Below are 18,036 nucleotides of genomic sequence, written 5' to 3' on the forward strand. Positions count from 1 at the left end.
AAACTAATGAGCACCTTTTGTGTTTTACTTTCACAGACAAATATATGGTCACCTTTAAGGATAAAAATCTTTAAAGATAAAACATTTATATTTGAAAATCACTATTTGGTATTCTCCAATAATGTCCCTTTCATTAAATCCATATTGAAACAAAAACTTGAAGGCAATTTATTAGATGGATCAGGTAAAAGTTTCTAATTGTCAAGGACTTTAACATTCTGGATTATGATAAAGTGCATCAACATAACTAAATCAATCAAAAGAAATAAAAACTAATAAAAAATGGCTGTCTCTAAGGAGGGTAATGAAAACAAGAATACAGAGTGTAATTTTGCTTTTTATTTTGTACCATTCAGTATTGTTTGAGAACACAGAGTTGTAAATTCAATAAACTTTCCTGTTAGAAATAAGAAATGAGTTTGCTAGAAAAAATAATCAGATCAGTCTATGTTATGTAATACTTGACTGCCCTTAATGATAGTTAAGCAGTCAAGTATTCAAAGCAAACTGATCAGATTCAAAAACATCAATTTTACTTTGATGAAATAATAACTAAATAAAAACCAACTATTAGCAAAATGAGAAAAATCTTCCTTTCATACACAAGTAAAAACTCCAACAAAAACAAATAAAGTGCAAAATATTTGAGTAATTATTATCTAAAACAAGTTGCCACTTTTTTGCAATTTGAACAAACTCACTTGGAAGTAAATACGACATAGAGAATGGGTTCTTGTTGCCAGGAAGGAGTGGGGTAATGAAAATTAAATTTCGTAGTCATTCTGTTTGGAGGGAAAAAAAGGTCTTCTGATTAATGAATCAGCTCACATTACTTTAAAATGAGGAACTAGTGATATTTTATAAAACTGTGATTGCATGGTTATGGTACTGAGGTCATAGAGATAAAAGATTGTGGCACCTTTAATTTGTTCATTTTCATAATTCAAATGAACTTAGTTTTTGTGGAGGGTGAAGCTCTTACCAACTGCTTACTATAAAGATGTGACTCTTAGAATTAGTTTGTGTTTTCTAACCCTTTAAAACCCACTACTTACTTTCAAGTTTCTAAATGTTTGTGGCCACTTATCAAGAATAGATCCTTGACAGAAAACAGATAGTACTATGGAACTCTTCACAATAAAAATAAGGTCAGCAAGCAGGACTACAAAAACCAGATTGCCTGTGGCTGGGTTCTAATTCAAGGTACCAAAATATGTGAGTTGTCAGGGAGGGGAAGGGAAGAAAACCAAGCTTCTCTGGACACACCAGTGAGAACTTTCAGACACCCAGATTGGGAAACACTGATTAGGATTGCCTAAGTAAATTTGAGCTCCAGAAAGTACAGAATATGTAAAGAACAACCTCTGCATAATGAAGCTCTGTGTGATCATTGTTATTTACAAACGATCTGAATCCCTTCCCCCAGCTCATTTAATCTAATAGTTTGATGCTGATAAGGGGTTGGGATTCTTTGAGGAGCTGATTATCATCATTTAAAGTGTATCCCAACTGCATTCCCCTCACAGAGAAACTGTTTCTATTTCGTCCTTTTTTTCTCCTCCTTTCCATTAGCTAAAGCCAAGGATTTCATTTAATTGAGAATTAACCTTTAACTCAGAAAGAGAAACCAATAAACCCTCCTGTCCAATAAATAAATCCAGGACTGAGTGCTTAAGATGGGCACTTTGTATCAAAGATTTCCCAGGAGACTTAAGTTAAATAGTTGTATTAAAATGTATGCTTTTTCCCCCAGTTGGCTTAAAGACAATGTTTGTTTCTCCATTAGGTTCACTAGAACAAAGGTATCACACTAGTCAATAAATGACACATTATACTCTCTTGGCTCTAAAGTTTCCAAACCCGTTCAGAATTAGGAAATCTCCTGTCTTAAGTAATTTGAAGAGGTCTTAAAAGAGCAAAACAAAACCCTCTTCCGTAATTATGTTAGTAATCGAATGGCATTACAAATTTCTCAAGATCACTTTCACCTAGCAACAATCTAGCGACTTCCCAAGCGCGTTAACATTAGGAAAAAATACGTTCTTAAATTTGGTTGTTTCATCTTGATGTACAGCGCTGAAATGCCAGGATTTCATAAGACATCAGAAATCAGTTGTTCCATATTAGATTTATTATCTTTGAAACCAAGCCCTGAGAAATGCATCCCGTACTGTAAGGTTTTCATTGTCGGTTGCCTTTAAGATGTTTGTTTTTCGTTTACGTGTTTACTTTACCCAAAGAACTGGAACATATCATTGCAACAGAATCTCTTCCCAGGTGTCAGGATCCTACGGCGATCCAGTCCCTGCTCCACAAATCAATGGTAAATAGCCCCGTCTCTGGTTTACTAGAGAAGATGGTTTTTCTTTTCACTTCTCGGACGATTACAGAAACTATTTATTACAAACAGGCCGGGAGCAGGCAAAAAAACCAGGCTGAGTCTCACATCCCGGGATCTTTTAAAACTCATTTTCATACAGAAGGGTGTCACTCGTCTTGTGGGGTGGGGGTGGGGTGTGGATTTTTAAAGAAAGGCCCTCGTAACTTCATCGCGCTACCGATACACTCAGCAGTGGAATCTACTCTAGATTTCTGGAAAGTTCAACCCCAGGTCTAACCTCCAGTCTTTCCTTTGGCCAACCAAGGAAGCCCTTCTCACCTTCAGTCGGCTCCCCAAACACTTCCCACTCACCCCTCCTTGCTAACAAAGCCTCTCCCACAGGAAGGAAACGATCCCCTCCATCCACACCTCTCCGGCATGCAGTCCTCACCCCCTCTCCTCAGACCTCCCTTGCCTCACCTTCTCCCACGGCGCCGGAGCTAGAGATTTAACCCCTTCCAGCCCTCAGAGGGAACGGGGAAGACTAAAGACAACGCACCTATTGCGTCTATCAATTCTGTTCCCCGAGGAAACGAGAGCTATAGAACAAAAAGTACCAGCTCCCTCACGCGAGGACTGAGTGAATTCTCCCCTGCTTGTTTGCAGGGAAACCAGTCAAGATACATGGCCGGCCGCCACGCACCTTGCCTGCCCCGCGGGTGGAGGAGTGGTGTGTGGGGCATTACTCCGGCCGGGTGCAGGACTTGTCCCAGGGAAGCCTCCTTGGGACTCTGACGTCTAGGACATTATAGCCGCCACCAGAAATATCGATGAGCTCTTACCCTCTGTTTAGAATGGAAGTTCTTTCCAAGGCAAATAAAAAGAAAGCGTTTCTTCCCATAGGTTAGTGGCATCCTCCTAGGCTGTAATACCAGCCAGCAAAGCACCACAAACCACATCCTGACTGCAGGGGAGGGCCGGGTGGAGGGCTCTGCACTCTGCATGTTGTGCCTGGCGCTCAAGCGGCTGGTGTCTTCGGGCCTGGAGAGTCCCAGCTCAGAGCGGGATCTGAGAGGAGGCGGAGATGGCGTCCCAGCCGCCGCCTCCGCCGAAACCCTGGGAGACCCGCCGGATTCCGGGGGCCGGGCCGGGGTCAGGACCCGGCACCACTTTCCAGTGAGTGTGCGATTTTTCAGGCCGCGAGTTTTGTGGGCCATAGCGGGGACTTGGCAGGAGGCGGTTGAGGCCGTTGTTGGGTGTGAAGTGTCCCCTCCCCCTCTCAACCAGCCCCCACCCACACCCCTAGTCGTAAGGGAGGTCGAAGTGCCTTCGGGGCGCCTGCAAGGGGAATTCGGTGTCAGACAGCTGCTTCTGACTCGGCGGCTCTCGGCAGCGACGTTTCCGGGAGGGGTAGCGATAGTCCTGGGCTCCTGAGTGCCGGTGCTTGGAAGAAAGGGTCAGGTACCACCTGTCCCTTCTGTTTGGGGGACACCCTGACTGAACTGCACGACTCTCTTCCCCCCGCCACCCCTACCTTAAAGAGTTAAGACTTTCGGTCCGTAGCAGGTGAGAGAGGCATTTGCCCGGCCCCGGCTCGTCAGGGAGCGAAGTCTCTCGAAAGCTTTTAACCATCTCTCGACAAGTTGGTGAAAGCCCAAAAGGTCACTTTTACACAACTGGAACTCAAGCCTGTACTGTTTGCGTTCTTTTCCAGCATAACTCAGCAATGTTTCGGATAAAGATTTGGAAAAGCAACAAGCGGGAGTTAAAAAACTGAGGCCTACGAGTGGCCTTTGTGTGCTAGATAGTGTGTGATTTTTTTCTAAGGCCTGTGGTTTTTTGTTTGGTTTTAATCAGTGTTAAATGGATCTACAACTCAAAAAAGGCTAAAATAGAATAAAAGAGAAGAATTTCACATAGAGAATGGGTTCTTGTTGCCAGGAAGAACGTGTTTTGTGTTGGGTGGATCTGGACATCTTTTTTTTTAATTTTTTATATTGGAGCAGAGTTGGTTAATGTGTTAGTTTCAGGTGTACAGCAAAGTGATTCAGTTATACACATACATGTATCTATTCTTTTTCAAATTCTTTTCCCATTTAGGTTATTACAGAATAGTAAGCAGTGTTCCCTGTACTATACAGTAGGTCCTTGTTGGTTATCTATTTTAAATATAACTGTGTACATTGTCAATCCCAAACTCCCAATCTATCCCTTCCGCCCTTGTAATCATAAGTTCTGTTCTCTAAGTCTGTGGATCTGGGCATCTTAATTCAGATGGTGAGACTCGAATGTCACATTGCCTACCTACTGTGGTAGGTTTACTTACATAGAAATCCCCAACATACTGGAATGTATTTCTGCTATGCTCTAAAATCTTGTAATGTTTTTTTAAGGTGTTTGAACACAATTGCTACTTTATTTAATAATGAAGGTATATCAGTAGTAAGCTTTAATTATGCTATTAAGTTGGGATGACACTTTATGCTACTTTTTAAAAAATAAATTTGTTTTATTTATTTTTGGCTGCGTTGGGTCTTCGTTGCTGCGCACAGGCTTTCTCTAGTTGGCAGCGAGCAGGGGTTACTCTTCGTTGCGGTGGGTGGGCTTCTCATGGCAGTGGCTTCTCGTTGCGGAGCATGGGCTCGAGGCACATGGGCTTCAGTAGTTGTGGCTCGCGGGCTCTAGAGCACAGGCTCAGTAGTTGTGGCGCACGGGCTTAGTTGATCCTCAGCATGTGGGATCTTCCCAGACCAGGGCTCAAACCCGTGGCCCCTGCATTAGCAGGCAGATTAGCATTTTTTGCTAATATAAAAGTAGCATCTGCTACCTTTTTTTATGAGTGGTTTGACCTTCTTTAAAAATTTGGACTGCTCTTTAGAAGAGAGATGTTTTATTTTTGCATCTGTTAAAGTTCTGTTTGTAAGATTAACCATTTTCCCATTTTTTAAGAAAATGTGAAGTATTTTAAACACCTAGAGACTGGTAGAGAGTAAGATGATGAATACTTGTGTATTAGCTCCCAGCTTTAAGAAATATTAACATTTTACCAGATTCGCCTCAGATTTTTAAAAAAATAAAAATTAGAGCAACAGTTAAACCCTCCCATTCTTCTTTCCTATGGTAACTACTGTCCCTATTTGGTTTTTATTGTACACAATGTTTTTATACTTCATTATTGAGCTTTGTATGTACATTACATATGTATATATGTATGTATTATTATTCAGTATATTTTTGACTTTAAATATATTTGAACTGTATGTATCATTTGCAAAGTGTTTTTCCACTAAGTATTATTTATTTTGAGATTTATCTTGTTCATTCTTGTAACTGTACAGGCATACTTGGGAGGTATTGCAGGTTGGATTCAGACCACTGCAGTAAATCAAATATCGCAATAAAGCGAATGAATATTGCAATAAAGCGAGTCACATGAGTTTTTTTGGTTTCCCAGTGCATATAAAAGTTATGTTTATACTCTACTGTAGTCTATTAAGTGTGCAATAGCATTATGTATAAAGAAACAATGTATATAACCTTAAAGATACTTCATTGCTAAAAAAATGCTGACCATCACCTGAGCCTTCAGCCAGTTGTAATCTTTTTGTTGGTGGAGAGTCTTGCCTCGATGTTGACTCATTGGAGGTGGTTGCTGAAGGCTGGGGTGGTTGTGGCAGTTTCTTTAAATAAGACCACAATGAAGTTTGCCACATTGGTTGAGTCTTCCTTTCTCGAACATTTCTCTGTAGCATGCAGTACTGTTTGATAGCATTTTACCCACAGTAGAACTTCTTTCAAAATTGGAGTAAATTTTCTCAAACCCTGATGCTGCTTTATCAGCTAAATTTACATAGTAGTCTAAATCCCTTGTTGTCATTTCAACAATCTTCATATCTTCTTCACCAGGAGTGGATGCCATCTCAAGAAACCACTTTCTTTGCTTACCCATAAGGAGCAGCTCCTCATCTGTTAGTCTTATCATGAGATTACAGCAATTCAGTTACATCTTTAGGCTTCACTTTTATTTTTAGTTCTCTTGCTATTTCCACCACATCTGTAGTTACTTGCTTCACGGAAGTCTTGAACCCCTTTAAAGTCATCCATGAGGGTTGGAATCAACTTCTTCCAAACTCCTGTTAAAGTTGATATATTGAACTCATCCCATGTATCACAGATGTTCTTAATGGCATCTAAAATGGTGAATCCTTTTAGAAAGGGTTTCAATTTACTTTGCCCAAGTCCATCAGCGAAATCACCATCTATGGCAGCTATAGCCTTATGAAATTTATTTCTTAGATAATAAGACCTAAAAGTCGAAATGACTGCTTGATCCATGGGCTACAGAATGGATATTGTGCTAGCAGACATGAAAACAACATTAATCTCATTGTACACCTCCATCAGCTCTTGGGTGACCAGTTGCATTATCAGTGAGCAGTAATATTTTGAAAGGAATCTTTTCTTCTGAGCACTAGGTCTCAACAGTGGGCTTAAAATATTTAGTAAACCATATTGTAAACAGATGTGCTGTCATGCAGGCTTTGTTGTTCCACTGATAGAGCACAGGCAGAGTAGATTTAGCATAATTCTTAAGGGCCTTAGGATTTTCAGAATGGTAAATGAGCATTGGCTTCATCTTCAGGTTCCAGCAGCATTAGCCCCTAACAAGAGAGTCAGCTGGTCCTTTGAGGCTTTGAAGCCTGGTATTGCCTTCCCTCTAGCCATGAAAGCCCTAGATGGCATCTTCTTCCCATAGAAGGCTATTTTGTCCGCATTGAAAATCTGTTGTTTAGCATAGCCACCTTCGTTAATTATCTTAGCTAGATCTTCTAGATAACTTGCTGGAGCTTCTACACCAGCACTTGCAGCTTTACCTTGCACTCTTATGTTATGTAGATGGCTTCTTTCCTTAAACCTCCTGAAACAACCTCTGCTAGCTTCAGACTTTTCTTCTGCAGCTTCCTCATCTCTCAGCCTTCACAGAATTGAAAAGCGTTAGGGCCTTGCTCTGGATTAGGTTTTGGTTAAGGGAATGTTAATGGCTGCTTTGATTTAGCTAGACCACTAAAACTTTCGTCATGTCAGCAATAAGGCTGTTTCACTTTATCAATAGCGTGTTCGCTGGAGTAGCACTTTTAATATCCTTCAAGAACTTTTCCTTTGCATTCACAGCTTGGCTAACAGTTTGGTGCAAGAGGCCTAGCCTTTGGCCTATCCTGACTTTTGACATGCCTTCCTCTCTAAGCTTAATCATTTCTAGCTTTTGATTTAGAGGCGTGTGACTCTTCCTTTCACTTGAACACTTAGAGGCCGTTGTAGGGTTATTAACTGGCCTAATTTCAACATTCTTATGTCTTAGGGAATAAAGGAATCTCGAGAAGAGAGAGAGACATGGGAGGAAAGGCTGGTCGCTGGAGCAGTCAGAACACACACATTTATTTTGAGAGTTTGCTGTCTTATAGGGGCACAGTTCATGGTGTCCTAAAACAACTAGAATAGTAACATAAGAGATCACTGATCACCATAACAAATATAATAGTAATGAAAAAGTTTGAAATATTGTGAGAATTACCAGAATGCGACACAGACACGAAGTGAGCAAATGCTGTTCAAACAATGGTGCAGATAGATGGGCTTGACCCAGGGTTGCAACAAGCCTTCAATTTGTAAAAAACACGATCTGCAAAGCATCATAAAATGAGGTATGCCTGTAGTTCGTTTTAACTGCCATAGAATATTCTGTTATATAAAAGCAAACTATTTGTTCTGTTATAGATATTAGAGTATTAGTTGTTAAATATTTAAAGCTACTGCAGTCAAAATTCATGTGTCTTTCTCCTTGTGCACATTTCCAAGAGGTTTTCTGGGAGGAGAGTTGCTTGCTGGAAGGGTATGCTTATCTTCAAGTACTGACTATCACCAAGGTGCTCCTCGAAGTGGTCGTATACCAATTTTTACATTTTCACTAGCAAGGTATTCTGTTTCTCTACATTTTTTCCAATACTTGTTGTTATTTTGTAGTACTGTATTTACCAATCTAATAGATGTGAAATCAGTAATAAAATTGAGGATCTTTTTGAATGTTGATTTGAAATTTTTTCTGTTGGTAATCTTTTGCCCACTTTTATGTTGGCTTTATCTTTGCTTATCAATTTGTAGGAGTACTTTATTGTTTGTACTGATCCTATTTTGTTTTTATCTTTCAATCTTTGGCTTGTCTTATTGCTTTATTTACATTCATGTTCATTTTTGTTGTACAGATATTTTAATTTTAATATAGCCAAATTTTTCATCTTTTACTTGTGCTTTTTCTATCTTGGTTAAGAAACCCTTTCTACCTCAGATCAGGAAAATTTTTCTCTATATCTTCTTTTAACTGTTCATTTCCCATTCATATCTTTTTTTTTTTTTTTTTTTTTTTGCGGTACGCAGGCCCTCTCACTGTTGTGTCCTCTCCCGCTGCGGAGCACAGGCTCCGGACGCACAGGCTCAACGGCCATGGCTCACGGGCCCAGCCGCTCCGCGGCATGTGGGATCCTCCTGGACCGGGACACGAACCTTTGTCCCCTGCATCGGCAGGCGGACTCTCAACCACTGCGCCACCAAGGAAGCCCCCCATTCATATCTTTAATCCACCTGGAACTGACTTTGTTGTACAAAAATCAGTGTGAAATAGAGAATTCAATTCTTTTCCATGTGGATAACTTATTATCCCAGCACCATTTATTAAGTAGTTTATTCCATACTACTTTATAATGCCATCTATATCACACCAAGTTTTCCTAAATGTGTGGTTCTGTTTGGGGGACTTTATAATATGTTCTGTTGCTGTATTTATCTATTCTTATGCTAACACCACACTGTCTTTATAATAAGTTTTGATATTTGGTATGTCAAGATCCTCCACACATTGCTGTTCTTCATAATTGCCTTTGTTGCACTTAGCCTTTATAAAAAGACTTATTGGGATTTTTATTAGAACTTTATATTTTATTGGAACTTTTATGTAAAGATCAAGTAAGCCTTTTCATCCATGAATATTGTGTAAGGTGCAATTGGTGAGATTTTGACATTCTTTTTTGCTTTAAGTAGTGTTTTATAATTGTTTCCATGAAGTCCTTTCCCATCGTTTATAAGATATAAATATTATATCCAGCATAATGTCAGACTCTTAATTTGTTCTGATGGTTTGGTTGAAATTCTTTTGAGTCCTGTGTTGACAATCCTGTCATTTACAAATAAGCCAGCATAAATTGCCAACATCCTTGTATTGTTCCAGACTTTCATTGGAATGCTTCTCAAGTCTCACTATAAATTATGATGTTTGCTTTTTGTTTTTGATAGATATCCTATCAAACTTCTATCTCTCTACCTTGCTCAGATTTTTATTATGAAGGGGTATTAAATTTTATGAATAACTTTTCTGCATCTGTTGGGATAATTATGTGTTTTTATTTTAATATGAAAATGTGGTTTATTGCATCAATTAATTGTCCAATGTTGAATCATCCTTGCGTTTCTGGATGAACTCTGCTAAATTTTGATTTTTTAAAAAAAATACAATGTAGAAATCTAATATTTTAAGATCTTTGCATATATGTTCCTAATTGGAACATATGGTTTGGTATCTGGTTTGGTATCAGAGTTTTGTAGCTACAGAAATTTTTCTGTTGAGTTTAATTTTTATTCCTTTACAGACTATGTTCTCCTTAGCAGCCTTTAAGATTTTCCCTTACCTTGGTCCTCTACAGCTTTATTAGGCTCTGTCTAGGTTCAAATATTCAGATATACATATGTACATGTATATATTTTCCTCCTGCTCAGCAGCTACAATGTTCATGCTCAGTACCCACAGTGTTGAATCCGAGGATTCTCATCTGTCTTTAATTCAGGAAAACTCTCACGAATCCTATCTTTAAATATTGTTTGAGCACTATTCTTTCCCATCTCTTCTTCTGGAACTACTATTAAACATATCAGGAATAGTTCTGCTCCAAGTAACAATATCTGACTTTCTGTGCTTTCAACTATAGAGGCATTTATTGTTTAGTTGACAAGAAGTCTAGAGATCTGCTAACTCACCATTGTCATCAGGGGACCTACATTTTTCTTGGCTTCCTTTTTGTCTGTCAGCTTTCTGGCATTTTCAGTCATCTCTGTCTTACTCTTGCTCCTTCGAAAGGAATCTCTCTTTTTTTTTTTTTTTCCCCAGCAGTTATACTTTGTTGGGCTTCAATGTATTTTTCATTATATTATTTTTGGTGGGATTCATAGAGATACTTGAATCTGACTTGATGTCTTTCATTGATTTCAGAAAAGGTTCAACCATTATTTCTTTAAATATCTCTTCTGCCCATCCTCTTTTCATTTCTCTGACCCCAATTACATATATGCTCTATATTTCACTATACACTCCATCTTACACTCATTTCTGTATGTATCCTTTTGTTACTCATGCTTCATTCTGGGTATTTTCTTCTGAACTCTTCTAGTTCACCAGTATTTTTCTTTCAGTGTGTCTAATCTGATAGTAAACGAATCAGTCATTGAGTTCGTAGTTTCAGGTATTTTATTCTTTTAGTTTTAGAATTTCCATTTGGTCCTGCTTTGTAGTTTCTATTCTCTGCTGAAAATCTCAATCTTGCCTTTTTTTCCTTGAATATGTATAGCATAGTTGTTTAAAGTCTCCACCTGATAACTCCATTATCTGGATCCATATGGATCATTTTATATTGGCTAATGTCACTCATTTTTTTTTAACATGTAGTTTTGTCATCATAGAGGCTCAATTATTTTTCAGTGAGAGCTGGGCATTGTATATAGATAATTTAAGGCGATTTGAGGCCTAGGATGGTCTCTTCCTCCAGAGAGTTTTACTTTTGATAGGCACCTTGGGCCACTAGCAATCTAAGATCATTTTAATAATTTCAAATTTGAGCTAACTTGAAATTGTGGTTTTCAGTTTCTCCCAGGGCTAGTCTATTTCTTGTTAACCTTTTTCCCCTTACTCCTAGCATGTGGCTGTTTAAAGTCCCAGTCTGAAGTGTGGGCATTTATCTTGTCCCTCTTTTGGGACTTCTGAATTCTAGTTTTTGTCTCCTTAGCCCAGAGAGTCTATTAAAAGCTCTACTCAACTTCTCATCCTGTCAGCCATCTCTTCTGGAATTGGCCCTCTTCCCTTGAGAAACATCTAAAATGGGCTCTCTAGATTTTCTCCTACTCCTGGATCTTGACTCTAATTCCTCAGTGTCTTGTCTTCTCATGCTTTAAACAGATAATTTTATATTTTTTCTAGCTTTTCTAATTGTTTTCTGTGAAAGAGTTGGTCTGATTACCTAGAATACCATCACTTGAAGTAGAATTCCACAAGTTCCATATTTCTACTCTGTTCCTTAGTGTACAACAACTAATTTTCTTTTTGCCTCATAGTTACAAGATGCCTTGTGGCTGTGGGCATTGTGTATAAGATTTCTAATGAAATTTTTTTCATATTTACATGGTTTTTTTCTATTTTTATTTCACAGATGTTATTGCTACATTTCTCTCTTTGACTTTTTTAAATCCATTCATTCAATCTCATATTATTCTTGTTCTGCTTATCTCTTTGACCATTTTAAACATATTTAGAATCTTTGATGAGCTATTATATAAAATTAGTTTTTCCTTGAATGACTTTTCATTCTTATTGTTAATTTTTGTTATTTTGGTCTCTTTGTGTTTTTTTTTCCTTCTTGTGTGTAGTATTTTTGATATGTCCATTTTGAGTGGGAATTTTGGGGTTCTGTTGTCTCACTTTTCCTTCTACATTCAGCTCTTTCTATCTAATAGGCTTCCTGTTGCTTGTACCTCCCTCTCAGCATCCACTCTCCATGTAAGAATCTGGTATAAAGTGGCTTAGATTAAGGATATCACAGATTAAGTCATTGAGTCAGTTGTTAACTTGTTTCATTTTCTGAGTTTGAGGCTTTATCAGAGTCTTCCCCCATTCTTAGTTTTGTAACTTTCTAAAAATCCTAAAGTGTTGTCAGCAAATTATATAATCTCTTTTACCACTGGCAGCAAATTTTTATGAGGCAAGGTGGCACTTCCCAGTCCCCAGCCTCAAGCAATGAACTAGTTTCATTTGAGTGGAGCACTTACCCTCAGAGCTGCTTCATCCAAACCTGAATATACTACACTATTTGGTAGTCTACTGACCCTTTTTAAAGTTTTATTCCTTTTTTTATGATGTAATACAATCTGAGGTAAACAACTTCGCTCATGATTTATGCTTGCCAAAACCTTTAGATCAAACCTTTAGATGCATACTTAGAGTTTATACTTCCAGTTCATACTTCCAGTTTATACTTCCAGTTTAACTGGAAGTATAGAGGATAGGGGATAGTTAAACAACATTTGGGGGTAACACAAATCCAGAATGTGGGACACTCTAGAAGAAATTGACTGGAGTCTTCAAAAAGTCCAGGACATTATTGTTCTGTTTAGGTGAGAATAGGGACACAACCAACCAAATGCAATATGTGAGACTTAATTGAATTTTTGTTTCAAAAAAACCTAAAAAGACATTTTGACTTTTACAACTCAATGATAAAAAGATAAATAACCTAATTTTTTAAATGGGCAATGTATGTGAATAGACATTTCTCCAAGGAAGATCTAAAACTGGCCAATAAGCACATGAAAAGATACTCGATATCATTAACCATTAGGGAAATGTAAATCAAACCCACAGTGATGTACCATTTCACACCCACTAGGGTGGCTATAGTAAAAAAGACAGATAATAACAAGTGTTGACAAAATGTAGAGAAATTGAAACCCTCATGCACTGCTGGTGGGAACGTAAAATTATACAGTTGCTTTGGAAAACAATTTGGCAGTTCTTCAAAAGGGTAAACACAGAGTTATGATATGACCCAGCAGTATCATCCCCAAGAAACATGAAAACACATGTTCATACAAAAATTTGTACATAAATGTTCATAGAAGCATTAGTCATAATACCCCAAAAGTGGAAACAACCCAAATGTTTATCAGCTGATGTATGGATAAATATAATATAGTAATAAAAAAGAATGAGGTACTGATACATGCTACAACATAGATGAACCTTTAAAACATTAAGTGAAAGAAGCCAGTCACAAAATACTACATATTGTAAGTTTCATTTACTGTAGATCCTCATTATTTGCGGATTCAGTATTTGCAAACTCTCCTACTCGATGAAATTTATTTGTAACCCTAAAATCAGTACTTGAAGCATTTTCATGATCTTTTCAGACACACATAGAGCAGTGAAAGATCTGAGTCACCTCTCAGCTAAGGGTGAAGAAAAAGCAACATTCTGGCTTGTTTCAGCTCTCATACTGTAAACAGGTGTCCTTTTCAAAATCAGTTAAGTGCCAGCCACGTTTTTCACATTTTTGTTGATGATTTCACTGTCTTTAAATGGCCCCTAAGCATAGTGCTGAAGTGTTCCTAGAAGGCCTTATGGAGAAAATATTAGCATTAGATAAACTTTGTTCAGACATGAGTTGTGGTGCTTTTGGCCATGAATTCATTGTTAATGAGTCAACAATGTAATTAGATAAAGTATCTTTAAACAGAAACATACATAAAAGTATATGTATTGATCAGTAGATAGATGAAAATGTTGTGACCAGAGGCTTGAAGGAACCTAACTCTTTGTTTCCTCCAGGAGCAGTGATTCAGTATTTGCTGATTCATTGTTTGCAGGTTTATAGAGCATAACTATCTCAAATAATAAGAATCGATTATATAGGAAATGTCCAAAGTAGGCAAACCTATAGAGACAGACAGTAGATTAGTGTGATTGCCCAGGATTGGAGGAGGGTAAGAAATGGGGAGTGACTGCTAATAAATATGGGATTTCTATTTGGGATGATGAAAGTGTGCTGAAGTTGCATATGGTGATAGTTGTACAGCTCTGTGAATATATGGAAAACTGTTGCTTTTTACACTTTAAATGGGTGAATTTTATGGTATGTGAATTTTAACTCAATAAAGCTGTTTAGACAAAGATATTTGAGAGTAATGGATATGTTTTGAATATCAATTGGGTAATAGATATGGAATTATTAATTTTTAAAGATGGGAAAACAGTATTATGTTTTTGTATAAAATATCTTTATTCTTAGGAAATGCCTGTGAGGTATTTAGGAGTAATTTATTAGGTCTACAAGTTAATTTCAAATAGTTCAAGAAGTTTTAAAAGACTAGAGAGTGGTAAAGAGAAAGCAAATGTGGCAAAATGATAACAGTTGTTGAATCTAGATAGAAGGTATGTGGATATTCATTGTACTTTTCTTTCAGTTTTTTTTTTTTCCTGTTTGAAACTTTTCAAGATAAAAAATTGGGTGGGGGAGATTTTGCACACTCAGCAATGAGAATAAATCATTGTTCTTCTAAGTCATAGGCTTCTTTAGCTCTCATTATGCTTGTTGTAACAGAAAGCAAGACTGTACATGCACACTGAATGCACTTGTGTATGCCGGAAACAGACCGCATTAAAACCAAAGAAGAGTGAATTCCTTGGTGGTCCACTGGTTAGGACTCCTCATGTTCACTGCCGAAGGCCTGGGTTCAGTCCCTGATAGGGAACTGAAATTCAACAAGCTGAGCAGGGCGGCCAAAATTAAAAAAAAAAAAAACACAAGAGTAAGAGGAAAGCTCTTTATTTTTTTATTACCAAATGTTTAAATTTAATTCCCTATAATTTTTTAAGTTACATATTCATCACAATTTATGAAATAATACAAAGATATATAAAGAAAAATCTGTATTAATAGTGTGTGATATATGTGTATTAAATATTTACTAATGAAAGACTCCAGTATAGTGTTTGTATCAGTACCTATTTATATGCTAAGCACTATAGTTAGGTGATGGAGAAACAAGGAAAGCTCCCGTGCCTTTGAGAAGCTTGCCGTTTACAGGAAGAGTCAGATGTATAAATAAATGTAAGATACTGTACAAAATATGGACAAAGAATTATAGGAAGGACTTTTGATGATGGCAGAATAAGTACTTTAGGGAAAAAAAAAACCATTGAGGACAAGTAGAAAGCTAAGCAGAATATAAAACATCTGGAAGGCATTATAGGGCAAAAAAGAGGATAAAGATTTATGGAGCCCAGATTCAGGAAAGTTAAAAATTCACAAAGGTGAGCATTGCCTTTGAAAGCACTTTTCCCATAGAAGCTTCTGCTGATTTCAGAAGAAGCAGCTTAGATAATGAAGCTAGTTGAGTAGAACACTTGACAGACTCTTGAATCATGGTTGGAGTTCAGACGTCCTCCAAGACGAGATACTGATAAATTACCCATACCTAATGTTAGGTACATCTAGATATAAGGGTATAAAAGATACATCTAGATATAAGGGTATAAAAGAAGTAGACAGGCCCTTATAGGAACAGAAGTCCAGCGTCAAATCATCAATTCCTGAAATTAGGGACATCATGAATTGATAGTAGCCTTAGCAGCCTGCCTGAACCAAATTAGAGAATAGTTCAGAAAACAATATCCAGATACATATTACTATATATAAAATAGATAAACAACAAGGACCTATTGTATAGCACAGGGAACTAATGTATAGCACAGGGAACTATATTCAATATCTTGTAATAACCTAAAATAGAAAAGAATCTGAAAAAGAATATACATATTCACTTTTATATGTGTGTGTGTGTATGTATATAAATAAATATATCTGAATCACTATGCTGTACCCCTGCAACTAACACAACATTGTAAATCAACTACATTTCAATTTTTTAAAAAAATGAAAAGAAACAATATCCAGAATGAAACACATCTGGAGAAGGAGAACATCATCCAGAATCTCAAATTACTGCTACAATAATAATTGCTGACGCACAGCAAAATCAAATAGCCCGACCCAGGAGGACATTATGTAACATAAATGGCAGCTAAGTTAACATCTGGATAAACAAATTCATAGGGACTCTAGATATTGGAGTTAGCAGAAACTTTAAATTATCTTTAATATGTTGAGGGCAATAAAAGAGAAGATGAAGAATTTTGGCAGAGAATTGGAAACTATTAAAAGAGGAAAGGAATTTCTAGAACAAAAAATACAGTAACCAAAATTGAGAGCTCGTTGGATTTAGAAACAGATTAGACACCATTACATAGAGAATTAGTGACTTAGAGCAGTACTGCTCGAAGTGTGTTCTGTAGCTGCTGAGAGTCTATGGGCTGGCTGCTATTTTTTGAACTATGTAGTAACAGTCCACAACAAGATAGGAAATTTGTGTCAGAATGTAGAACAAATTGACCCTGAGCATACCATTTAGTTCAACTGGCATTTTCTTTTCTTTTCTTTTAAATTTTTATTGGAGTATAGTTGTTTACAATGTTGTGTTAGTTTCAGGTGTACAGCAAAGTGAATCAGTTATACATATAAATATATCCACTCTTTTTTAGATTCTTTTCCCATATAGGCTATTACAGAGTACTGAATAGAGTTCCCTGTGCTGTACAGTAGGGTCCTTATTAGTTATCTATTTTATATATAGTAGTGTGTATATGTCAATCCCAATCTTCCAGTTTATCTCTCCACCACTCAAGTGGCATTTTCTTTTTTGTTTTTTTTGTTTTTTTTTTTTTTTGCGGTACGTGGGCCTCTCACCGTTGTGGCCTCTCCCGTTGCAGAGCACAGGCTCCGGACGCGCAGGCTCAGTGGCCGTGGCTCACGGGCCTAGCCGCTCCGCGGCATGTGGGATCTTCCCGGACCGGGGCACGAACCCATGTCCCCTGCATCGGCAGGCAGACTCTCAACCACTGCGCCACCAGGGAAGCCCTCAAGTGGCATTTTCTTGATAGCAAAACTTTCTCAGTGAAGAAAGAATTTGTTGATTTACATTATAGTGCAAGTTCCTTATCTTGGAGATTGGCCCCTTGAGTAGCAGTGACCTAAAGAATAGTTGGAGCGCTTCCCTGGTGGCACAGTGGTTAAGAATCCGCCTGCCAATGCAGGGGACACGGGTTCGAACCCTGGTCCGGGAAGATCCCACATGCCACAGAGCAACAGCCCGTGTGCCACAACTACTGAGCCTGCGCTCTAGAGCCCGCGATCCACAACTGCTGAACCCACGTGCCACAACTACTGAAGCCTGCGTGCCTAGAGCCTGTGCTCCACAACAAGAGAAGCCACCTCAATGAGGAGCCCGTGCACTGCAATGAAGAGTAGCCCCCGCTCTCAGCAACTAGAGAAAGCCGCGTGCAGCAATGAAGACCCAACGCAGACAAAAATAAATAAAATTAAAATAAAAAAGAAAAGAATAGTTGGGAAGAAAATATCTAGAAGGAAGTACAAAGAGACAAAAGGACAGGAAAATACAGAAAGGAAGGGAAGAGATTTAGAGGATGAAGCAAGGTATATTTTACAGATAGAAAAGATAAATAGTCCTTTAACACTTGAAGCAGTGCTTCTCAAAATATTTGTGATGGTGGCCAATACTTTTTATAAAATGCAGTAAAAATATCATAGCAGTGTCAAATTACTTAAACACAATCTCGTTTTCTGTACTTACTAGAGATTGGTATAAAATGGTTCATAAAATAGCACTGGTCCACAGACCACATTTTAAGTAGCATGATACTAAAGAAATTAAATTCATTCTTCCCAGTAGGAGAATTCCAAGCCCATATGATTCACTGGTAAACTCTA

At 37.8% G+C, this 18,036-nt stretch overlaps 2 protein-coding genes across 8 annotated transcripts in view; one reads left to right on the plus strand and one right to left on the minus strand.

Moving 5' to 3' along the window:
• Positions 1–3,002, minus strand: part of PUS10 (pseudouridine synthase 10) — a 64,599-nt gene extending 61,597 nt beyond the window's left edge. The window contains exons 1-2 of one of the 7 annotated variants that reach the window (XM_027131771.1): positions 2,693–2,710; positions 702–782 (exon numbers count right to left, since the gene is read on the minus strand). The gene's annotated coding sequence lies outside the window, so the exon portion shown is untranslated. The other 6 variants (XM_027131765.1, XM_027131767.1, XM_027131769.1 and 3 more) reach the window with 6 other exon arrangements.
• Positions 3,003–3,354: 352 nt separating this feature from the next.
• The window catches only part of PEX13 (peroxisomal biogenesis factor 13), a 33,779-nt gene continuing 19,097 nt past the window's right edge, over positions 3,355–18,036 (plus strand). The window contains exon 1 of the mRNA XM_027131773.1: positions 3,355–3,496. Within this exon, the coding sequence (XP_026987574.1) occupies positions 3,405–3,496 (92 nt within the window). The 5' untranslated portion in view covers positions 3,355–3,404. The remainder of the gene's footprint in view (positions 3,497–18,036) is intronic.

The sequence above is a fragment of the Aethalodelphis obliquidens genome, unplaced genomic scaffold (assembly GCF_003676395.1).
Source record: "Aethalodelphis obliquidens isolate GAN/ISIS:26980383/991018 unplaced genomic scaffold, ASM367639v1 scaffold40, whole genome shotgun sequence".
Taxonomy (NCBI): Eukaryota; Metazoa; Chordata; class Mammalia; order Artiodactyla; family Delphinidae; genus Aethalodelphis; species Aethalodelphis obliquidens.